The sequence below is a fragment of the Entelurus aequoreus genome, linkage group LG27 (assembly GCF_033978785.1).
Source record: "Entelurus aequoreus isolate RoL-2023_Sb linkage group LG27, RoL_Eaeq_v1.1, whole genome shotgun sequence".
NCBI lineage: Eukaryota > Metazoa > Chordata > Actinopteri > Syngnathiformes > Syngnathidae > Entelurus > Entelurus aequoreus.
The window spans coordinates 17,047,583-17,065,179 of record NC_084757.1 but is presented as its reverse complement, the minus strand read 5'-3'; the positions used below and the strand labels follow the sequence as shown (position 1 = coordinate 17,065,179).

At 37.6% G+C, this 17,597-nt stretch overlaps 2 protein-coding genes across 3 annotated transcripts; one reads left to right on the top strand and one right to left on the bottom strand.

The window, feature by feature from the left end:
* Positions 1–468: 468 nt before the first annotated feature.
* si:dkey-51e6.1 lies at positions 469–2,055 on the bottom strand. The gene is made up of 3 exons (XM_062038680.1): positions 1,867–2,055; positions 1,558–1,682; positions 469–603 (listed from the first exon to the last, which is right to left on the bottom strand). Exons 1-3 carry the CDS (start codon positions 2,012–2,014, stop codon positions 517–519), a joined length of 360 nt encoding a protein of 119 aa, XP_061894664.1. The 5' UTR covers positions 2,015–2,055; the 3' UTR covers positions 469–516.
* LOC133644613 (E-selectin-like) lies at positions 1,197–15,203 on the top strand. Of its 2 annotated transcripts, none has more exons than XM_062039257.1 (12): positions 1,197–1,213; positions 6,553–6,775; positions 8,348–8,532; positions 8,604–8,670; positions 8,748–9,152; positions 9,229–9,333; positions 11,038–11,229; positions 11,310–11,495; positions 13,121–13,309; positions 14,293–14,490; positions 14,572–14,704; positions 14,806–15,203. In XM_062039257.1, the coding sequence occupies exons 3-12, from the start codon at positions 8,530–8,532 to the stop codon at positions 14,864–14,866; spliced, it is 1,539 nt and encodes a 512-aa protein (XP_061895241.1). In that variant the 5' UTR covers positions 1,197–1,213; positions 6,553–6,775; positions 8,348–8,529; the 3' UTR covers positions 14,867–15,203. The 2 variants fall into 2 exon arrangements, with proteins under 2 accessions (XP_061895241.1, XP_061895240.1); XM_062039256.1 differs by lacking the exon at positions 1,197–1,213 and adding an exon at positions 5,234–5,268.
* Positions 15,204–17,597: the final 2,394 nt, after the last annotated feature.

Sequence of the window (17,597 nt, the reverse complement as noted above, 5' to 3'; positions counted from 1 at the left end):
CATATTTGTCATGTCTGCATGCTTTTTTTGTATTTCACCACTGGTCAGTGTAGCCGTGTAATTGAGGCCAAGTGAACTGCACCAGTTTACTTGAAAGTCAAGTGTGTTCCTTCTGGTGTTTGGATCGTATCCCAACTTGTCTTTCACTTTCCTACTAGGTTTCTGTTTATTGTTGCAGTATTGTCTGTAGGTAGCCCAGCTGTTATCTCGCACCACAGTGCAGAAAAAGAAAACATGATAAGATCCAGTTTCACTTTTCCCTTCGAGTTTTATATAAAAACTAAACGTTCCCTCTTTGAGTCACAGGATGTGTTTCATGCGGATTCAAAATGGCTCACGGTTTCCTGTATGGACTTTACGCTTGGCAAAGAGCCTCTGATTAGGACACCAATCAATTAAAAGCAAACGTTTGAGAGAGCTCTTTGCAGAGTTGTGTTGCACCCCAAAAAAAAACATTTTCAGATGGTAGCCTTTTGATAACTTAATTACTTTAATGAGTGCACATGAGAAGACATTTTATGTGATCGTCCAGGCGATCTCATAGTCATCGAAAACACTCTTTAACTTCTCTGCTGACAAGGAATGGTCTGCTTTGCCGAAAGCCTGAAAACACAACAGGAGATTGTGATATCACAACATATTGTAGAGTATATACTAACAAGCCACATCATGAGGTGCACCTGCACAATCCAATTAGTAGAACACATGACTCCTGGGGTGTAAAAAAAAAAAAAACCTAACAAAATCCGCTTTTTTTAATTAACAAAAAATACTTGAGCATTGTATTTATAATATAATCTAAAAATATTTGATATTTTTAATTGTTAAAATGCATTTTTAACCATTTAATGAAGCTGCAGTGCGTCTAAAAACGACCCGGAACGCACCATAAAGTTAACACTTTCAGTGCAATTATGCAATATTTTATTTCAAGATTGAAACAATTACGATTAAATATTCAGATTTTTCATTAATACATTTAATTTGAAGAAGGTTTATTTGGATGAGTTTTTAGTTCTGGCAGATAACCCTTTAGTTAGTTTACCTGCATTAATTGTAGTTGTAGTTCGGTCTAGCACCAGCAGGTGGCGCCTTGTTCAGCGCCTCACACAGGTAAGGTCGGGCCGAACTTAACCGAAGAATTGGCAGCAGGAAGAAAGGCGGGAATCGTCCTTTCCTACGCCTGTTTTGCATTTTTTTGTTCGGTCTTCAGGTAAAGTGTTTTCATAAATCCATCCATTTTCTACCGCTTGTCCCTTTTGGAATAAATAATTGAAATAAAGTATGTTGACAGATAAACAGACGTGTAACGCGGTTCGGAAGCGATAACAAAGATGGCGGCCGTAAGCAACGACCGTTGACGTCTTTCTAACATAATTATGGAAAAAACAGACGGGCTGTCCTCATTGAGGTTTGTTTTACATTCATAATATACCACGACTGTTAGGAATGTATTTTAAAAAATTATAATAATTAATGCTGATTGAAAACACGCGGGTACGACGCCACTTCCGGTTGACTCACGGCGGCGGCGTCCATCACAACATGTCAACTTACAGTGGATTCTCCATACACCCTTAATGTCTTCGCTTGACTGTTGTGCTCTATCTTCCCTCCGCCGAGGCACTCACACTCCATACCCAAGGCCTCCATGGCAAGCACCAGCTCCTCAAAAATATGGCCTGCGAATAAATCAGAGTTTGCATGAGTCATAAACGTGCAACACATGCCTGGACTAATTTCACTGGTGCACATATAAATAAATGTCAAGTTCAATGAGTAGTCGCTGCACAATTTCCAAGGCAACATTAATGCTCTGTGCAGCTGCAAAGCTTTGACATTTCTCCTGACGAGCATATAACTTACTGTGATACTCTGCACTTTTTGTGCCGCGGACAATATCTTTGTACTCGTCACCGTCTTTCACTTTCACTCGGACCAAAATGTACTTAAAAGTGCCTTCATCAATCTTTACAGCTGGGATTGTGGCCAGGGTGTCCGACATAGTTGCCATTGTAATGTATTGAACACGTGAATCTACTCCGGACCAGGAACCCCTTATAAGGACGCAAACAGCTACTTCCGGTCTTAAAGAGACAGTCGTTAACTCTTTACTTCTCACAGTGCCGCCCCCGAGCGGAAATTCACAGTAAATATCAGAATAGTATTTAAAAAAGGGCCTTTGCAAAAATAAGAATGCTTTTGAATGACGATTACTGTGTTTGTGTAATTATCATCCATCCATTTATTAGAAAGCCCTCAGATGGGTCAGTGACTAGGAGCAACATTGATTTCCAGGCATTGTTAAATAACAATTAAGTTTTGGTTTCAATCTGAATGTGGAAAAAACTAGAGGTCCTAAAACATTGTCAGTTAAATTTGTTTAAATTGTATTTACTCATTTTTGAATATTAACTCACTCTTTTCAAACTAGGCATTATTTATTTTACAAACTGTTACATGCACCTAGGGATAGGTTGATTGGCAACACTAAAAAATTGGCCCTAGTGTGTGAATGTGAGTGTGAATGTTGTCTGTCTATCTGTGTTGGCCCTGTGATGAGGTGGCGACTTGTCCAGGGTGTACCCCACCTTCCGCCCGAATGCAGCTGAGATAAGCTCCAGCACCCCCCGCAACCCCAAAAGGGACAAGCGGTAGAAATTGGATGGATGGATGGATATCAGATATTTATTCAAAAGGGCCTTTGCAAAAATAAGAATGCTTTTGAATGACGATTACTGTGTTTGTGTAATTATCATATAGTCATATGCAGACTAATTTGAGACAAAATCTCTGAGCTAAATGATGTCCATGCTTTCTGGCATCCAGTCCAGGGTTTAGACTTAGACTTAGACTTAGACAAACTTTAATGATCCACAAGGGAAATTGTTCCACACAGTAGGATGGAGTGTGTAAGGGTGCAAAGGATAGTGTAGGTATACAGTAGACCAGGGGTCACCAACGCGGTGCCCACGGGCACCAGGTAGCCCGTAAGGACCAGATGAGTAGCCCGCTGGCCTGTTCTAAAAATAGCTCAAATAGCAGCACTTACCAGTGAGCTGCCTCTATTTTTTAAATTGTATTTATTTACTTACAAGCTGGTCTCGCTTTGCCCGACATTTTTAATTCTAAGAGAGACAAAACTCAAATAGAATTTGAAAATCCAAGAAAATATTTTAAAGACTTAGTCTTCTTTTGTTTAAATAAATTCATATATTTTTTTTACTTTGCTTCTTATAACTTTCAGAAAGACAATTTTAGAGGAAAAATACAACCTTAGAAATGATTTTAGGATTTTTAAACACATATACCTTTTTACCTGTTAAATTCCTTCCTCTTCTTTCCTGACAATTTAAATCAATGTTCAAGTACATTTATTTTTTTTATTGTAAAGAATAATAAATACGTTTTAATTTAATTCTTCATTTTAGCTTCTAATTTTTCGACAAAGAATATTTGTGAAATATTTCTTCAAACTTATTATGATTAAAATTTAAAAAAACTATTCTGGCAAATCTAGAAAATCTGTAGAATCAAATATAAATCTTATTTCAAAGTCTTTTGAATTTCTTTTAAAATTTTTGTTCTGGAAAATCTAGAAGAAATAATGATTTGTCTTTGTTAGAAATATAGCTTGGTCCAATTTGTTATATATTCTAACAAAGTGTAGATTGGATTTTAACCTATTTAAAACATGTCATCAAAATTCTAAAATTAATCTTAATCAGGAAAAATTACTAATGATGTTCCATAAATTCTTTTTTAAATTGTTTCAAAAAGATTCGAATTAGCTAGTTTTTCTCTTCTTTTTTTCGGTTGAATTTTGAATTTTAAAGAGTCGAAATTGAAGATAAACTATGTTTCAAAATGTAATTGTCATTTTTTTCGTGTTTTCTCTTCTTTTAAACCGTTTAATTAAGTGTAAATATAATTTATTATTATTAATAACATAGAGTTAAAAGTAAATTGAGCAAATTGGCTATTTCTGGCAATTTATTTAAGTGTGTATCAAACTGGTAGCCTTTCGCATTAATCAGTACCCAAGAAGTAGCTCTTGGTTTCAAAAAGGTTGGTGACCCCTGCAGTAGACTAAAAATGTACCGTAGTAGCAATATAAAATATAACATATATGTAATATTCACATATTGTGGGATCTGAGCCGAGGATGTCGTTGTGGCTTGTGCAGTCCTTTGAGACACTCGTGATTTAGGGCTATATAAATAAATATATATATAGTATATGATATATACTGATATAATATATTTGTAGATAATATATACAAATGTAACAATTACCATGGACAATATTACAGTATATGTAAAAGCTGCAGCATGAAATAGAGAGTAGATCCAGCAGAAAATATACATTCTAAACAAAGAGAGGAAGCTAACATAGAAGGGGTCAGGTAATAGACAGATATAATCTATTACTGCTTCTTGCTCAAAAATCAACTAAGTCAGGGTTTCTTAACCTTTTTGACCTACTCAAGTATTAGCGCTGAAATATTAATCTTACTCTTGATTTTAATGGTATTCAAAAAAATGTATATAACCTATTTACAGTTTAACAGGGTAACTTGTAAACCTATTTGAAACTATATGAAAGCATGTGTTAATCACAAAGATTATCGTCGAGGCTTAGGTCAGGCTGATTACAAAAATAAATATTAATCAAATATACTCCAAAAGAAGGGACTCATAGAAACTGATGAAAAATAATTATACATACAGTTACTAAATAAATACACTCTTACTAAATTAATCATCAATAATAATTATCGGTTTTTCAAATGTCAATAAAATTAAAGTCGAGTTGAGTTGAGTTGAGTTTGAGTTTATTTCGAACATGCATGCATACAAAATGATACATCACAATTTCCAGTTTCTCTATTCAACATGTTCGAAAAGGAGTAGGAAGAAGCAGAGTTTATTTATTCCTACCCCTTTTCCTTTACATAGCAGTTGCTAAAACTTTTGTTCACTTCCTGTTCTCAATTTATTCACAATGTCATGTCTGTTGATCATGTTTTTGTTTGGCCATGTGCTGTTTGTTTTTTGGACTCTTTTTTAGTTCCTGGTTTCAGTTCCTTGTTTTGTTTGGTTTCCATGGTCACCCATTAGATTTCACCTGTAATGTCACGCACCTGTTTCACGTTTTGAGTCACGCACCTGTTGTTAATCATGTCTGTGTTATTTAAGTCTTTCTTTCTGTTCACTCGTTCTGCGTTCGTTGTCTTTGTCACACCGGTTCATGTCTCTTGCTGACCAAGTAAGTCATAGTCCATGTCATAGCTTCTGCTAACTAGCAGCTTCTTTTGTGTTTTAGGCACGCTTGCCTTTTTTTTGTTGTATTTTTGTGTTTGTGGTAGTGAGTGATTTTGTTAAATAAATCCAACCCTACCTTCACGCTGTCGTCCGAAGCCGTCTTTTGCGTTGGAAGAACAACCCCGCAGCGAGCTGCGACCCCCCCACGTGACACACAATATATAAAGTACAGATGAAAATACTTCACCACTTTAGTCATAATTTTTGCACCTAGCAAACTTCTCTGACTTTAGCTCCAAACTTGTAGTTTGTTTGATATTGTCAGTACTGCCACAAGTGGTGGAAAAGTGTATTACAACTGAGTACCGCTGCGGCCCATACTGACCACAAAACCATTATTTTTTTGGTGGCTGTCTATGGTGCGCTAGCTGCTAGCAGACCAAAGATGGTTAAGAAACACTGAAGTAAGTGGTATAGATCATGTGCATAATGACAGTACAAAAATTACGTTTTTTTCTTAATGGTGGGTTCAGACCAGGGGTGTCAAACGTAAGGCCGGATCAGGCCCGCGAACAGGTTTATCCAGCCCGCGGGATGAGTTTGCTAAGTATAAAAATGATCTGTCATTTTTTGAATGAAAGAAACTGCTGTTCTAATTGTGTCCACTAGATGTCGCAATAGCAATTATTTGTATATTTGTAAATGATGCTACATATGAAAAAAAATAAACCACATGATGTTAGTGCACTAGTTGAGGAGAATGAGCAAACTACATAAATAACATACTGTAATTTGATTTTAATATACTTTTTTATCTTGATGGATTGGAAATTAACACCAATGAGTTGACGGATGAACGTTATCACATAATTTATTTAGAAAGTATAAATAACGACAAATAAAGGTAGAATACTATTAACCGCAACATGCAAGTGTAAAAAAACCAACATTAAGATTTGCACATTTTCAGAATGTGCTTGTTCTATTTTTAAACCAAAAAAAATAAATCTGAAGTTGTCTTAATTTTTAAGTTATCGTGCCGTGATTTTACCAGTCAGGCCCACTTAGGAGTAGATTTTTCTCTATGTGGCCCCCGATCTAAAATGAGTTTGACACCCCTGGTTCAGACTGTCAGGAGTCCCTCCCATTTACTATGAAGTGGAAGCTGACCTTTCTAACATCAGTCATAGCAAAATAATCGAAATAGCATCTGTTGCGGAAGTTTAAAACAGACAGAAAAGCGAATGTCTCCCTGGGGTCAATTAACGACATCGCTATTCTTTTTCAGGAAGAAATGGCGGAGGTGAAGAGGTGTCAGGCAACATGCAATGTTTCGCCTCACAGAGGAAGGAAATGCACTGTCACTTCTGGAAAGGCGTGCAGCCGGCAGGCGCCTCCGCTCCAGCGCGCCATCCAGGGAGACGCTTCATAAAAAAATACCATAAAGTGTTTGTGGCGGTCGCCATCGCATTGTTTTTGCTTCCCTTTTTGTCACTTTTTGCTTGTTAAAGGTGAGTGCAAGTCTGTGACTCCCCCAGCCTGACTCCTTTACCACTTTCATCCTTCCGAGCATCTTCCGAGCAAGGGTTTTAGTACTCATACCTTATATTGCCACACTTTTACTGAGTTATATTGGAATACTATTATCCCTATGGGGACATTCAATTGGAATTATATTCAAAGCTAAAGAGAACATAAAAGTCCTTAATTTTCCTTTATTTTCAAAATATATTTGTTTTACTATTTATTGCAAACATTTTTCAGTAAACAAAATTGTCAATCATGAAATTTTTTTTATTTTTATTTCTAGCGTTTTGAAAGCCTTTTGATCAGATAATGGCACAGGATTAAATTAGTTAAATAATTTATGTTATGCAAGTTTACTATCATTAACAATTGTGACAACATTAGATCAAAAGGCCTTCAAAGGGTTAAAATAAAAAAGAAACCTTATATGTTACATATTTTGGTTTGGGGTTGAAGATGTTTGAGCAAAAAAATAAAAATGAATCACTTTTATGTCTTGTTTGGCTTTGTATTGTTGAAAAACTGCGAGTGTGTCGTCCACCTGTGAACAAAGTTGGACATAGAATTTCTTTAATTCAACATGAAAAAAAACTCATGTGTAATGGAGTAACACAACACAAATTATTGCCAAAATACAGCAACAAATTTGACTGAAAGGACAAAAAAAAGTCAGGCTTTGTCCCCTGAGGGTTAGATTATGTTTGATATTTAGAATATACATTACAGGCCAAAAGTTTGGACACAACTTCTCATTTCTATGCATTTTCATTATTTTCAAGACTATTTACCTTGTAGATTTCCACTGAAGGCATCAAAACTATGACACCTGCGAAGTGAAAACCATTTCAGGTGACTACCTCTTGAAGCTCATTGAGAGAATGCCAAGAGTGAGCAAAGCAGTAATTAGAGCAAAGGGTGGCTATTTTGAAGAAACTAGAATATAAAACATGTTTTCAGTTATTTCACCTTTTTTTTGTCAAGAATATAACCCCACATGTGTTGTTGATTCATAGTTTTAAAGTCATGAAAATAAAGAAAATGCATAGAAATGAGAAAGTGTGTCCAAACAGTTGGCCTGTTCTGTATGTGTACACTAGCATCATTTGTGGTTCTCTGCAATATGAATATATAGTAGGTACAAATGCAAAAATTAAGTAAAATATAATTGGGCTACACAAAAAAAATTCCCAAAAAACGAATATTAGTCATTTTTATGACTATATTACATTGTAAAATGGCAAAACAATTTATATTCGATTCTATTTAAAAAGAATGTTATTATTTAGTTAATGTTTTTTATTTTAAATTTTTTGTTATATATATAGTATATTATTTTATTGGTTTAATTTATTAGATTTTTTTGTTTTAATTCTATTATTATTGTTGTTTCATATTCTGTACTCCCCTGTTCTAAATTGTCTAATTTATTAAGTCTTTAGCTATTTTGTATTATTTATTTGATCACTGTTGTTATTTTTGTTTTATTTGTGCTTCTTTTTCATGTTTATCATTCTTGTATGCTCTTATCGTTGTTTATTATTACGCTCCACCCTTAGGAATGTTTAGCAGACGGGGAATAAGTGAAAGGAAGGGGGCGGGAATTTCCCCCAAAAAGGTTCTTACGGCTTCCAGGAAGTGCGAGTGAGGACGATATAAGGAGACGCGCGGAGCCCATGAAGTCACAATCGTCTCAGCTCGTCAACCAACCAGAGACATCTGCTGTACAAGATCATCTAAAATGGTGAGTATGGACTTTTAAATACGCACATATATCAATACGGGGGATTGTAATCATCTTTTTGCTCATTTTAGGAATTCTGCTGTGGATTATTTGGCAAGAAGTTCACCTCATGGAGCAGCTTGGCGATTATTTTCTCAAGTATGCACTTGCTCCGATACACATGTGATCCATATCTGTTGCGTTTCTAACGTGTGCTCCTGTGCCTCCATCCCCAGTGCTATGCATGCAGACGAGCGTGGAGTGCTGGTCCTACTTCTACTCCAACAACACCATGGACTGGGAGCATGCCCGAGCGTGGTGCCAGGAGCGCTACACCGACATGGTGGCCATCCAGAACCAGGAGGAGATCTCACATCTCAACAGCTGGCTGCCCAAGATGCCCACCTATTACTGGATCGGCATCCGTAAGGTCAACAGCACCTGGACGTGGGTGGGCACCAACAAGGCTCTCACGGCCGAGGCCACCAACTGGGCTCTGGGGGAACCAAACAATGGCAAGAACGGGCAGGTGCTAGGCAGGAGCGAGGACTGTGTGGAGATGTACATCAAGAGGGGATCGCAGCCCGGGAAGTGGAACGACGAGAGATGCGAGAAAAGGAAAACGGCCTTGTGCTACACCGGTAAGGCCAAAGGAATTATAATGTTCTCACCGCATTTTTTTAACTGTAGCATCTAACCTCCTTTTTCTTGTGCTAGCCGCTTGTCAGAAAGACTCCTGTGTCCATGGAGAATGTGTGGAGACCATTAACAGCCACATGTGCCAGTGCTTTGAAGGCTTTTATGGAGACAAGTGTGAGCGTGGTAAGCATCCAATTAAGCATATTTGCAGGGCCATTATGAATGTACAGTAGGAAAAGTATTATTTATACAACTTACTATGTATAAGTAAAAGGAACTGGGGTCACTTGGGGAAGTTGTTTTCATTTTTTACGGCTCGCACATCTGTAGCTGTGTTTAAGATGAGTAAGATGAGCCTGTGTTTTGTTTACATTTTTTTGTTTTTTCTGAAAAGTGAAAATACGTATATTTTTTTTATGTTCCTGGCTCATAAACAAGCTGTAGTAATTAGAAATTTTGATTTATAGGGGACCTTCTTTTAAATAATCAAAACTATAAACTGATTTGAAATAATAGATAGAGACTTAGACAGATTTAGACAAAATCCACAAGGGAAAGTGTTCCACACAGAAGGTCCGTTTCAAAGGATGGAAAGGGTAAGGATGGAAAAGATAATGCACACAAAGGCACAAAAAGAGGGCGAAAACAAAAGGTATAAAGTAGACTAAAAATGTACCATAGTAGCAATATAAAATATAACTTATATGTAATATTTACATATTATATACTCAGTATATAATACATACTGATATATTATTATATTATATTTGATATTGTAATAATATAAGAAGATGAACCTTCTTTTAACTTTCATGGGACAAAAGCTGACTTTTTGTCCTTTCAGTAAATATTTGATGTATTTTGGCCATAATTTGTGTTGTGTTAGTGTTTTATACAATCCAATATACTCCATTTCATTGTACAATATCTTTCAGTGTGCAAAACACAGGCAGTTATTAAAGTCAAACAAGGCATCAAGGTCCTTCATTTTTCAAAGAGCATAAAAAAAAAAGATACTTTTTTTGCTCAAATCTCTCAATTTTAACTCTTTATAAAAATATAAAACATGTAATGTTTTCTTATTTGGTTTTAAACATTTGAAGGACTATGATGGAATGATGTCACAGTTGTTAATTAAAAAAGTAAGCAGGCTGTAGTAATTAGCAATTTTTCTTTATAGGGGACCTTTTTTTAAATAATCAAAAATATAAACTGATTTGAAATAATAGATTAAACTTCTTTTAACGTTCATGGGACAAAGGCTGACTTTTTTTTGTCCTTTCAGTAAATATTTGATGTATTTTAGCCATAATTTGTGTTGTGTTAGTTCGTTATACAATGCAATATACTCCAATTCTTTCAGTGTGCAAAACACTGGCAGTTATTAAACAATACCCCAAAGCCAAACAAGGCATCAAGGTCATTAGTTTTTCAAAGAGAATAAAAACACTTTTTTTTCAACTTTTTCTGCTCAAATCTCTCAATTTGAACTCTTAATGAAAATATCAAATATGTCATTTTTATTTTTTTGTTGATTTTAACCATTTGAAGGACTTTGATGGAATGATGTCACAGTTGTTAATTAGTGTACATTTGCAAAACATGAGCTGAAAAAAAAACCTTCAATAGGGTAAAAAAATATATGTTTAAAATTTTTGTTTAGGATATTTAAGCAAAAAAAGTAAAAAAAAAAAAAAGTTTTACGCTCTTCAAAAACTAAGGACTTTATGTCCTGTCTGGCTAATCAAATGTACCCAGAGGGTTAAATGATTGAAAAATTGTTGAAAATATATAATGACCTTTTTTTTAGATAACAAATGACCTTTAAATTGTGCACATTTCCAGTATAATATCCTACTATAATCCTGTTTATTTTGTTCATGGCAGTGGTTCAGTGCAGCAAAGACGAACTGACCGTGCCTCCCAAAGGGAGCGTAGACTGCACCGGCAAACACGGCGACTTCTCCTTCGACTCCCTGTGCCAATATTCCTGCGAGGACGGCTACCAGCTGAGCAGGCCGGGGCCCTTAAGGTGCACCGCCTCTAAGAGCTGGTCAGAGCCGCCTCCAACATGCGAAGGTGAGTGGAAGCCCTTTGGGCTGTAAATCAGCCAAAGGAGGTAGCCCACAACTTCATCATGTGTTTGTCATCAACAACAGTGGTCCGGTGTTCGGAGCTGTCGCATCCAGAAAGAGGATCTATGACATGTCGGGACCCCGTGACCACCTCTGGCTTCCAGTCCTTGTGTGTGTTCGCCTGCCATGAGGGCTACGTCCTGTCTGGCTCCCAGTCTCTGCGATGTGAAGCGTCGGGAAGTTGGAACGCCTCGCAACCGACTTGTGTTGGTGCGTGCAACATTCTCACCACCTGTTGTGTTTTCCTCGCTGACAATGACTGATAATTGTGTTGTGTTAGTGCGTTGTACAATCCAATATACTCCATTTCATTGTACAATATCTTTCAGCGTGCAAAACACAGGCAGTTATTAAAGCCAAACAAGGCATCAAGGTCCTTAATTTTTCAAAGAGCATAAATTTAAAATAAAAAGCTACTTTTTTTTCTCAAATATCTCAATTTTAACTCTTTATAAAAATATAAAACATGTATTGTTTTCTTTTTTGGTTTTAACCATTTGAAGGACTGTGATGGAATGATGTCACAGTTGTTAATTAAAAAAGTAAGCAGGCTGTAGTAATTAGCAATTTTTCTTTATAGGGGACCTTCTTTTAAATAACCAAAAATATAAACTGATTCAAAATAATAGATTAACCTTCTTTTAACGTTCATGGGACAAAGGCTGACTTTTTTTGTCCTTTCAGTAAATATTTGATGTATTTTGGCCATAATTTGTGTTGTGTTAGTTCGTTATACAATGCAATATACTCCAATTCTTTCAGTGTGCAAAACACAGGCAGTTATTAAACAATACCCCAAAGCCAAACAAGGCATCAAGGTCATCAGTTTTTCAAAGAGAATAAAAACACTTTTTTTTCAACTTTTTCTGCTCAAATCTCTCAATTTGAACTCTTAATGAAAATATCAAACATGTCATTTTTATTTTTTTGGTTTTTAACCATTTGAAGGACTTTGATGGAATGATGTCACAGTTGTTATTAGTGTACATTTGCAAAACATGAGCTGAAAAAAAAACCTTCAATAGGGTAAAAAAAATATGTTTAAAATTTTTGTTTAGGAAATTTAAGCAAAAAAAGTAAAAATAAATAAATAATATGAATCCAAAATGTTTTACGCTCTTCAAAAACTAAGGACTTTATGTCCTGTTTGGCTAATCAAATGTACCCAGAGGGTTAAATGATTGAAAAATTGTTGAAAATATATAATGACCTTATTTTTTAGATAACAAATGACCTTTAAATTGTGCACATTTCCAGTATAATCTCCTACTATAATCCTGTTTATTTTGTTCATGGCAGTGGTTCAGTGCAGCAAAGATGAGCTGACCGTGCCTCCCAAAGGGAGCGTAGACTGCACCGGCAAACACGGCGACTCCTCCTTCGACTCCCTGTGCCAATATTCCTGCGAGGACGGCTACCAGCTGAGCAGGCCGGGGCCCTTAAGGTGCACCGCCTCTAAGAGCTGGTCAGAGCCGCCTCCAACATGCGAAGGTGAGTGGAAGCCCTTTGGGCTGTAAATCAGCCAAAGGAGGTAGCCAACAACTTCATCATGTGTTCGTCATCAACAACAGTGGTCCGGTGTTCGGAGCTGTCGCGTCCAGAAAGAGGATCTATGACATGTCGGGACCCCGTGACCACCTCTGGCTTCCAGTCCTCGTGTGTGTTCGCCTGCCATGAGGGCTACGTCCTGTCTGGCTCCCAGTCTCTGCGATGTGAAGCGTCTGGAAGTTGGAACGCCTCGCAACCAACTTGTGTTGGTGCGTGCAACATTCTCACCACCTGTTGTGTTTACCTCGCTAACAATGACTGATAATTGCTCCTATTTTCTAATGCAGCTGTCCAGTGCCCCGCCCTGCCTGGCTTAGACAATGGTACAGTCCGCTGCGGAGAGGACCCGGATGTGAGGTTCAGTTACGGGAGCACCTGCACGTTCAGCTGCTCCGCCGGCTATCAGATGGTGGGGGCCAGCACGGCGACGTGCACGTCAGCTGCAGAGTGGAGCGAGACGATGCCTCACTGCCAAGGTGAGGACAAAATGCACTTTGCAAGGGTGTTGTTGATGGACATTTATCACAGAAATTGTGACGATCTGTCACTTCACGTCTGGTTATGTTTCCTTAATTTGTGTTCATTTCCTGTCAGCGCTCTTTATTTTAGTTCCACTTCCTGCATGTCGCCCTGAAGACTCTTTCCCTCACCTGTCCCTGATTGGTAGCTTGGAACACCTGGTTGTAAATGAATTATTCTTGTATTGTTATTATTTTAAAGCGCATGCAGAGGTAAACAAAGCTGCTGGATGCTGACCACTCATGATACTTGAAACTGCCATCTTGTGGAGTTTTTTTTAAACTTAATCAGTCACAGCAATAATAATTAGACAAAGATAGATAGATAGATAGATAGATAGATAGATAGATAGATAGATAGATAGATAGATAGATAGATAGATAGATAGATAGATAGATAGATAGATAGATAGATAGATAGATAGATAGATAGATAGATAGATAGTACTTTTTTGATTCCTTCAGGAGAGTGCCCTCAGGAAAATTAAAATTCCAGCAGCAGTGTACAGAATTGAGGTAGAATTTAACAAATAAAAAGTAAATAATGGGGGTATCAATGGAAATAAAATTGAAAATATTACAATAAGAATAAAAATAAAAAGCAACAACAAGAATTAAAATATAACAGTAAAATAAGAATATAACAAGAGAAACTAGGCATGTAGTAAAATGTTTTTTTTAGCAAGAGTAATTCTGCTTTGTGCACTCATTTCAATACTTAGATATTTTTTAAATACTCTAATAATTTTCCTCCACTGATAATATTAATACCTCTGTATCACATTTGTTCCCCATTGCTTTTGTTGTGTTCGTTTTGACTAACTACGGTTCTTTGTTTCGCTCCATCAAAAAGATAGAGTGGTTGCCAACTATAGTGAACCTGCACTCCTTTTTGACAACATACTGATTATTAATGTCTTATTCCCTCTATGTCTCTGCAGCAATAACATGCCCCGCCCCTGACCTTCCCAAGGGAGCCCAAATGAACTGCACCCCCTCCCTCCTCCCATCATGGACCCCCTACCCACAAGATACAGTCTGCACCTTCAGCTGCGACGAAGGCTTCGAGCTCCAAGGTGCCCTCAGCGCGGCGTGCACGCAGCCAGGCCTGTGGACCGCCACGCCTCCAACATGTCTAGGTAAGAAACTACACGGGCCACCCCATCAATGCCCCGATTTAAGTCAAATCATTCAGATTTTTAACATCCCTGCCTCTGCAGCTTCCACGTCTCAGTTTAATGCCATCGCGGCCGGCGCAACAATAGGGGGCGCCGTGTCCCTGTCTACTCTGTCTGTGGTGATGTGGGTGCTGAAACGACTAAGGAGGAAAGCAAACAAGTTTGAGTTGAGCAGGTAAGGCCCCCAATTAATCAGTCATCCTTCTTGCATAAAAAAAAAAGATCAGTTAGGAGCTAAAGAATTTCTGAGCTAATGTCTTTCTTTCCCCTTCCCAGCAACTCTGACTTTGAGGACCCCCCTCAGGTGTACAAGAACAGCATTGACAGTCTCATCTAGGATGCCTGCAGTCATCTGACTTCTTTTAAGCCCAAAAACATAGAAAAATGTGTTCTGTAAATGTCATTGACATGTATTTCCTCCCAAAGGGAGTTTTTGTTGTTGTTGTATGGAGCACATTGTTCTACACCTTCAGAAACATGCTGGAAAAGTGTGATGTTACGCAACGTAATCGTGCACTGCCATGTTCTCAATAAGCTGTGACTAATTTACTATATTTATATCATATTTTGTTATTATTTATGATGCGTCATTTACACAAATCATGTCTTCATTTTCCTTCATTCCTATGATTGTATTCATGAAATGTATTGTTGTAATAAAAAGGAAACTCATGTAGCGCAACTAGTTTGTCATTTGATTTGTTTTTTTTACTCCTACACACAACTAAAATACAAACATCCATGTCAGGTTCAAACACTGATGACATCTATTAAACAAGACAAAAGGCAAAGAATTAAACAGACAGAATTCAATTTGGACTCAATATATTGAGGAGAGTCGTCCGGACATTGTATCCTTCTACAATCTCCAGCACACTCTGCCAAAAGATTGTATGCCTCCTTCTTTTATTTTGGACCCTCCCCGACCACATGGCCACGGCTGTTTCCAAAGGACAAAGGTCGCAAAAAGTTCACAGAAAAGGTCAGTTCAAAAAGAGTTCGTAAAATAGTTCAAAAAGAGGTCCATAAAATAGTTTAAAAAGAGTTTGTCTGGAAATTGGGCAGATCATGTCGTCTCTCCGCTTTGAAGTCCTTGGGCCAGAACAACATCCTTCTGTTGATTACCATACATGAGAGAAAACAGAAAACCCTTCATGTGGCTCTCCCCCTTACACAGTGGAATTTTACGAGCATTCTTCTTGGTAGGTTTCAAAGACAGCTTTTGTCTTCTTACTTGACAGAACTCAATGTAACACAAAGTTTTTTGTGATAATTTAGAAACAATTATTCTAACAATCCATATATCTCATCTATGATTTAGCTACATTTTCCTCATAAATTATTATTATTTTTTTTTCTTTTTTTGCATTTCCAGAAAGACATTCTTCTGTTTACAATCTGCTGTGACACGGCAAGCTCAGTAGCCACTTCCCTCTGAAAACATCCTGCAATGACGATGTCTTGATCGGTATCTTGATACCAAAATATTAATATTAACAGCATGATAAAGAGGATTGTTCAAATATAAATGATATTATTATTAAATTATTATATGTCGATATACAATCAACTCATTTAATTAGTAATTTCAATATTTAATCATTTATTTAAATAACCGATCCGTTATTTTACATTTCAATGATTTATTTCATGATTTAATTAATTCACGATTTGCTTTTTTATTAATTGTTAGAATAATTGTGTATATAGTAACACACAACTCTTATGCTTAAGGGCCGTTGCTATAGTTATTATCAATTGTGCTGAAATTGTACTTTTCTTTGTCTGTGCAAAGCTGGCAATCCAAAAAATTGCAAGCCAGTCTCGTATCAGTGTTTGTTTCCAGAATCGGCCTGCTGACTACCAAGGCCGAACATCAAGTACCGTGACGCAGACAAAGCAGAGACAAGGCGATATCACGACTGTCAGCACATTTGCATTTCTGAATAATCATATATTGTGTCTAACTGTAGCTGTCGAGATTACCCCCTTCCCTCAGCGACAGCTTCAGTGATGTAACCAGGGACCTCCCAAATAAATAGAGGAAGCCCGTGGGTCCGGACTTTTAGAGCGTAGTTTGGATCTGTAACTAGAGTACAGCCCAAAACACGTCTCTCCTCAATTGAGCAAAATGTAACTCTGTCTCTGCATGATTCCTTGCTTCTCGTCTGTTTAATAGATGTCATCAGTGTTTCATGTAACTGTGTGGCAGCACCGTCACATTCAGAGGGCGGGGCTAACAGGAATCTAGTCCAATGATTGCTTCAGTTTTAAGCCTGCAAAACATGGCATCTAAGGGGGATGTGACTCCTGCGCTTCCAGAAGTACAGTATTCCAAAACATGGCATCTAAGGGGGAGGTGACTCCTGCGCTTCCAGAAGTACAGTATTTCAAAACATGGCATCTGAGGGGGATGTGACTCCTGCGCTTCCAGAAGTACAGTATTCCAAAACATGGCATCTAAGGGGGATGTGACTCCTGCGCTTCCAGAAGTACAGTATTTCAAAACATGGCATCTAAGGGGGATGTGACTCCTGCGCTTCCAGAAGTACAGTATTCCAAAACATGGCATCTAAGGGGGATGTGACTCCTGCGCTTCCAGAAGTATAGTATTTCAAAACATGGCATCTAAGGGGGATGTGACTCCTGCGCTTCCAGAAGTACAGTATTTCACAACATGGCATCTGAGGGGGATGTGACTCCTGCGCTTCCAGAAGTACAGTATTCCAAAACATGGCATCAAAGGGGGATGTGACTCCTGCGCTTCCAGAAGTTGGTGGTAGATATTTTAGACCTGCCGACCCAGAGTATGTAACAGTTCAAGTAGAGGAATGTATCAAAGTTGCCGGTGTTATTTCCGCACTTTCAGATCAATACATCGACCGGTTCCCCTCATGCTTCTCCGGCAAGTTCCACAGACATGTGGAAGTTAGGATCCACCCGATGATTTCGATGGCTGAATTTGACAGATAAAATAAATTCATGAAGCGCATGAAACAAATAATTGACTAAATGTTTAGTTTGGTTATTGTCAATATTTCATTGTGGCTTGTGCAGCCCTTTGAGAC

Coding starts and splice junctions, on each gene's coding strand:
- LOC133644613 (XM_062039257.1), top strand. Junction 8,671..8,747: donor CTTGGCGATTATTTTCTCAA/GTATGCACTTGC, acceptor CTCCATCCCCAG/TGCTATGCATGCAGACGAGC. Junction 14,491..14,571: donor CACGCCTCCAACATGTCTAG/GTAAGAAACTAC, acceptor CTGCCTCTGCAG/CTTCCACGTCTCAGTTTAAT.
- si:dkey-51e6.1 (XM_062038680.1), bottom strand. CDS start 2,014: ATGGCAACTATGTCGGACACCCTGGCCACAATCCCAGCTGTAAAGATT. Junction 1,683..1,866: donor AAAAAGTGCAGAGTATCACA/GTAAGTTATATG, acceptor ATTTATTCGCAG/GCCATATTTTTGAGGAGCTG. Junction 604..1,557: donor GGGTGTATGGAGAATCCACT/GTAAGTTGACAT, acceptor TTGTGTTTTCAG/GCTTTCGGCAAAGCAGACCA.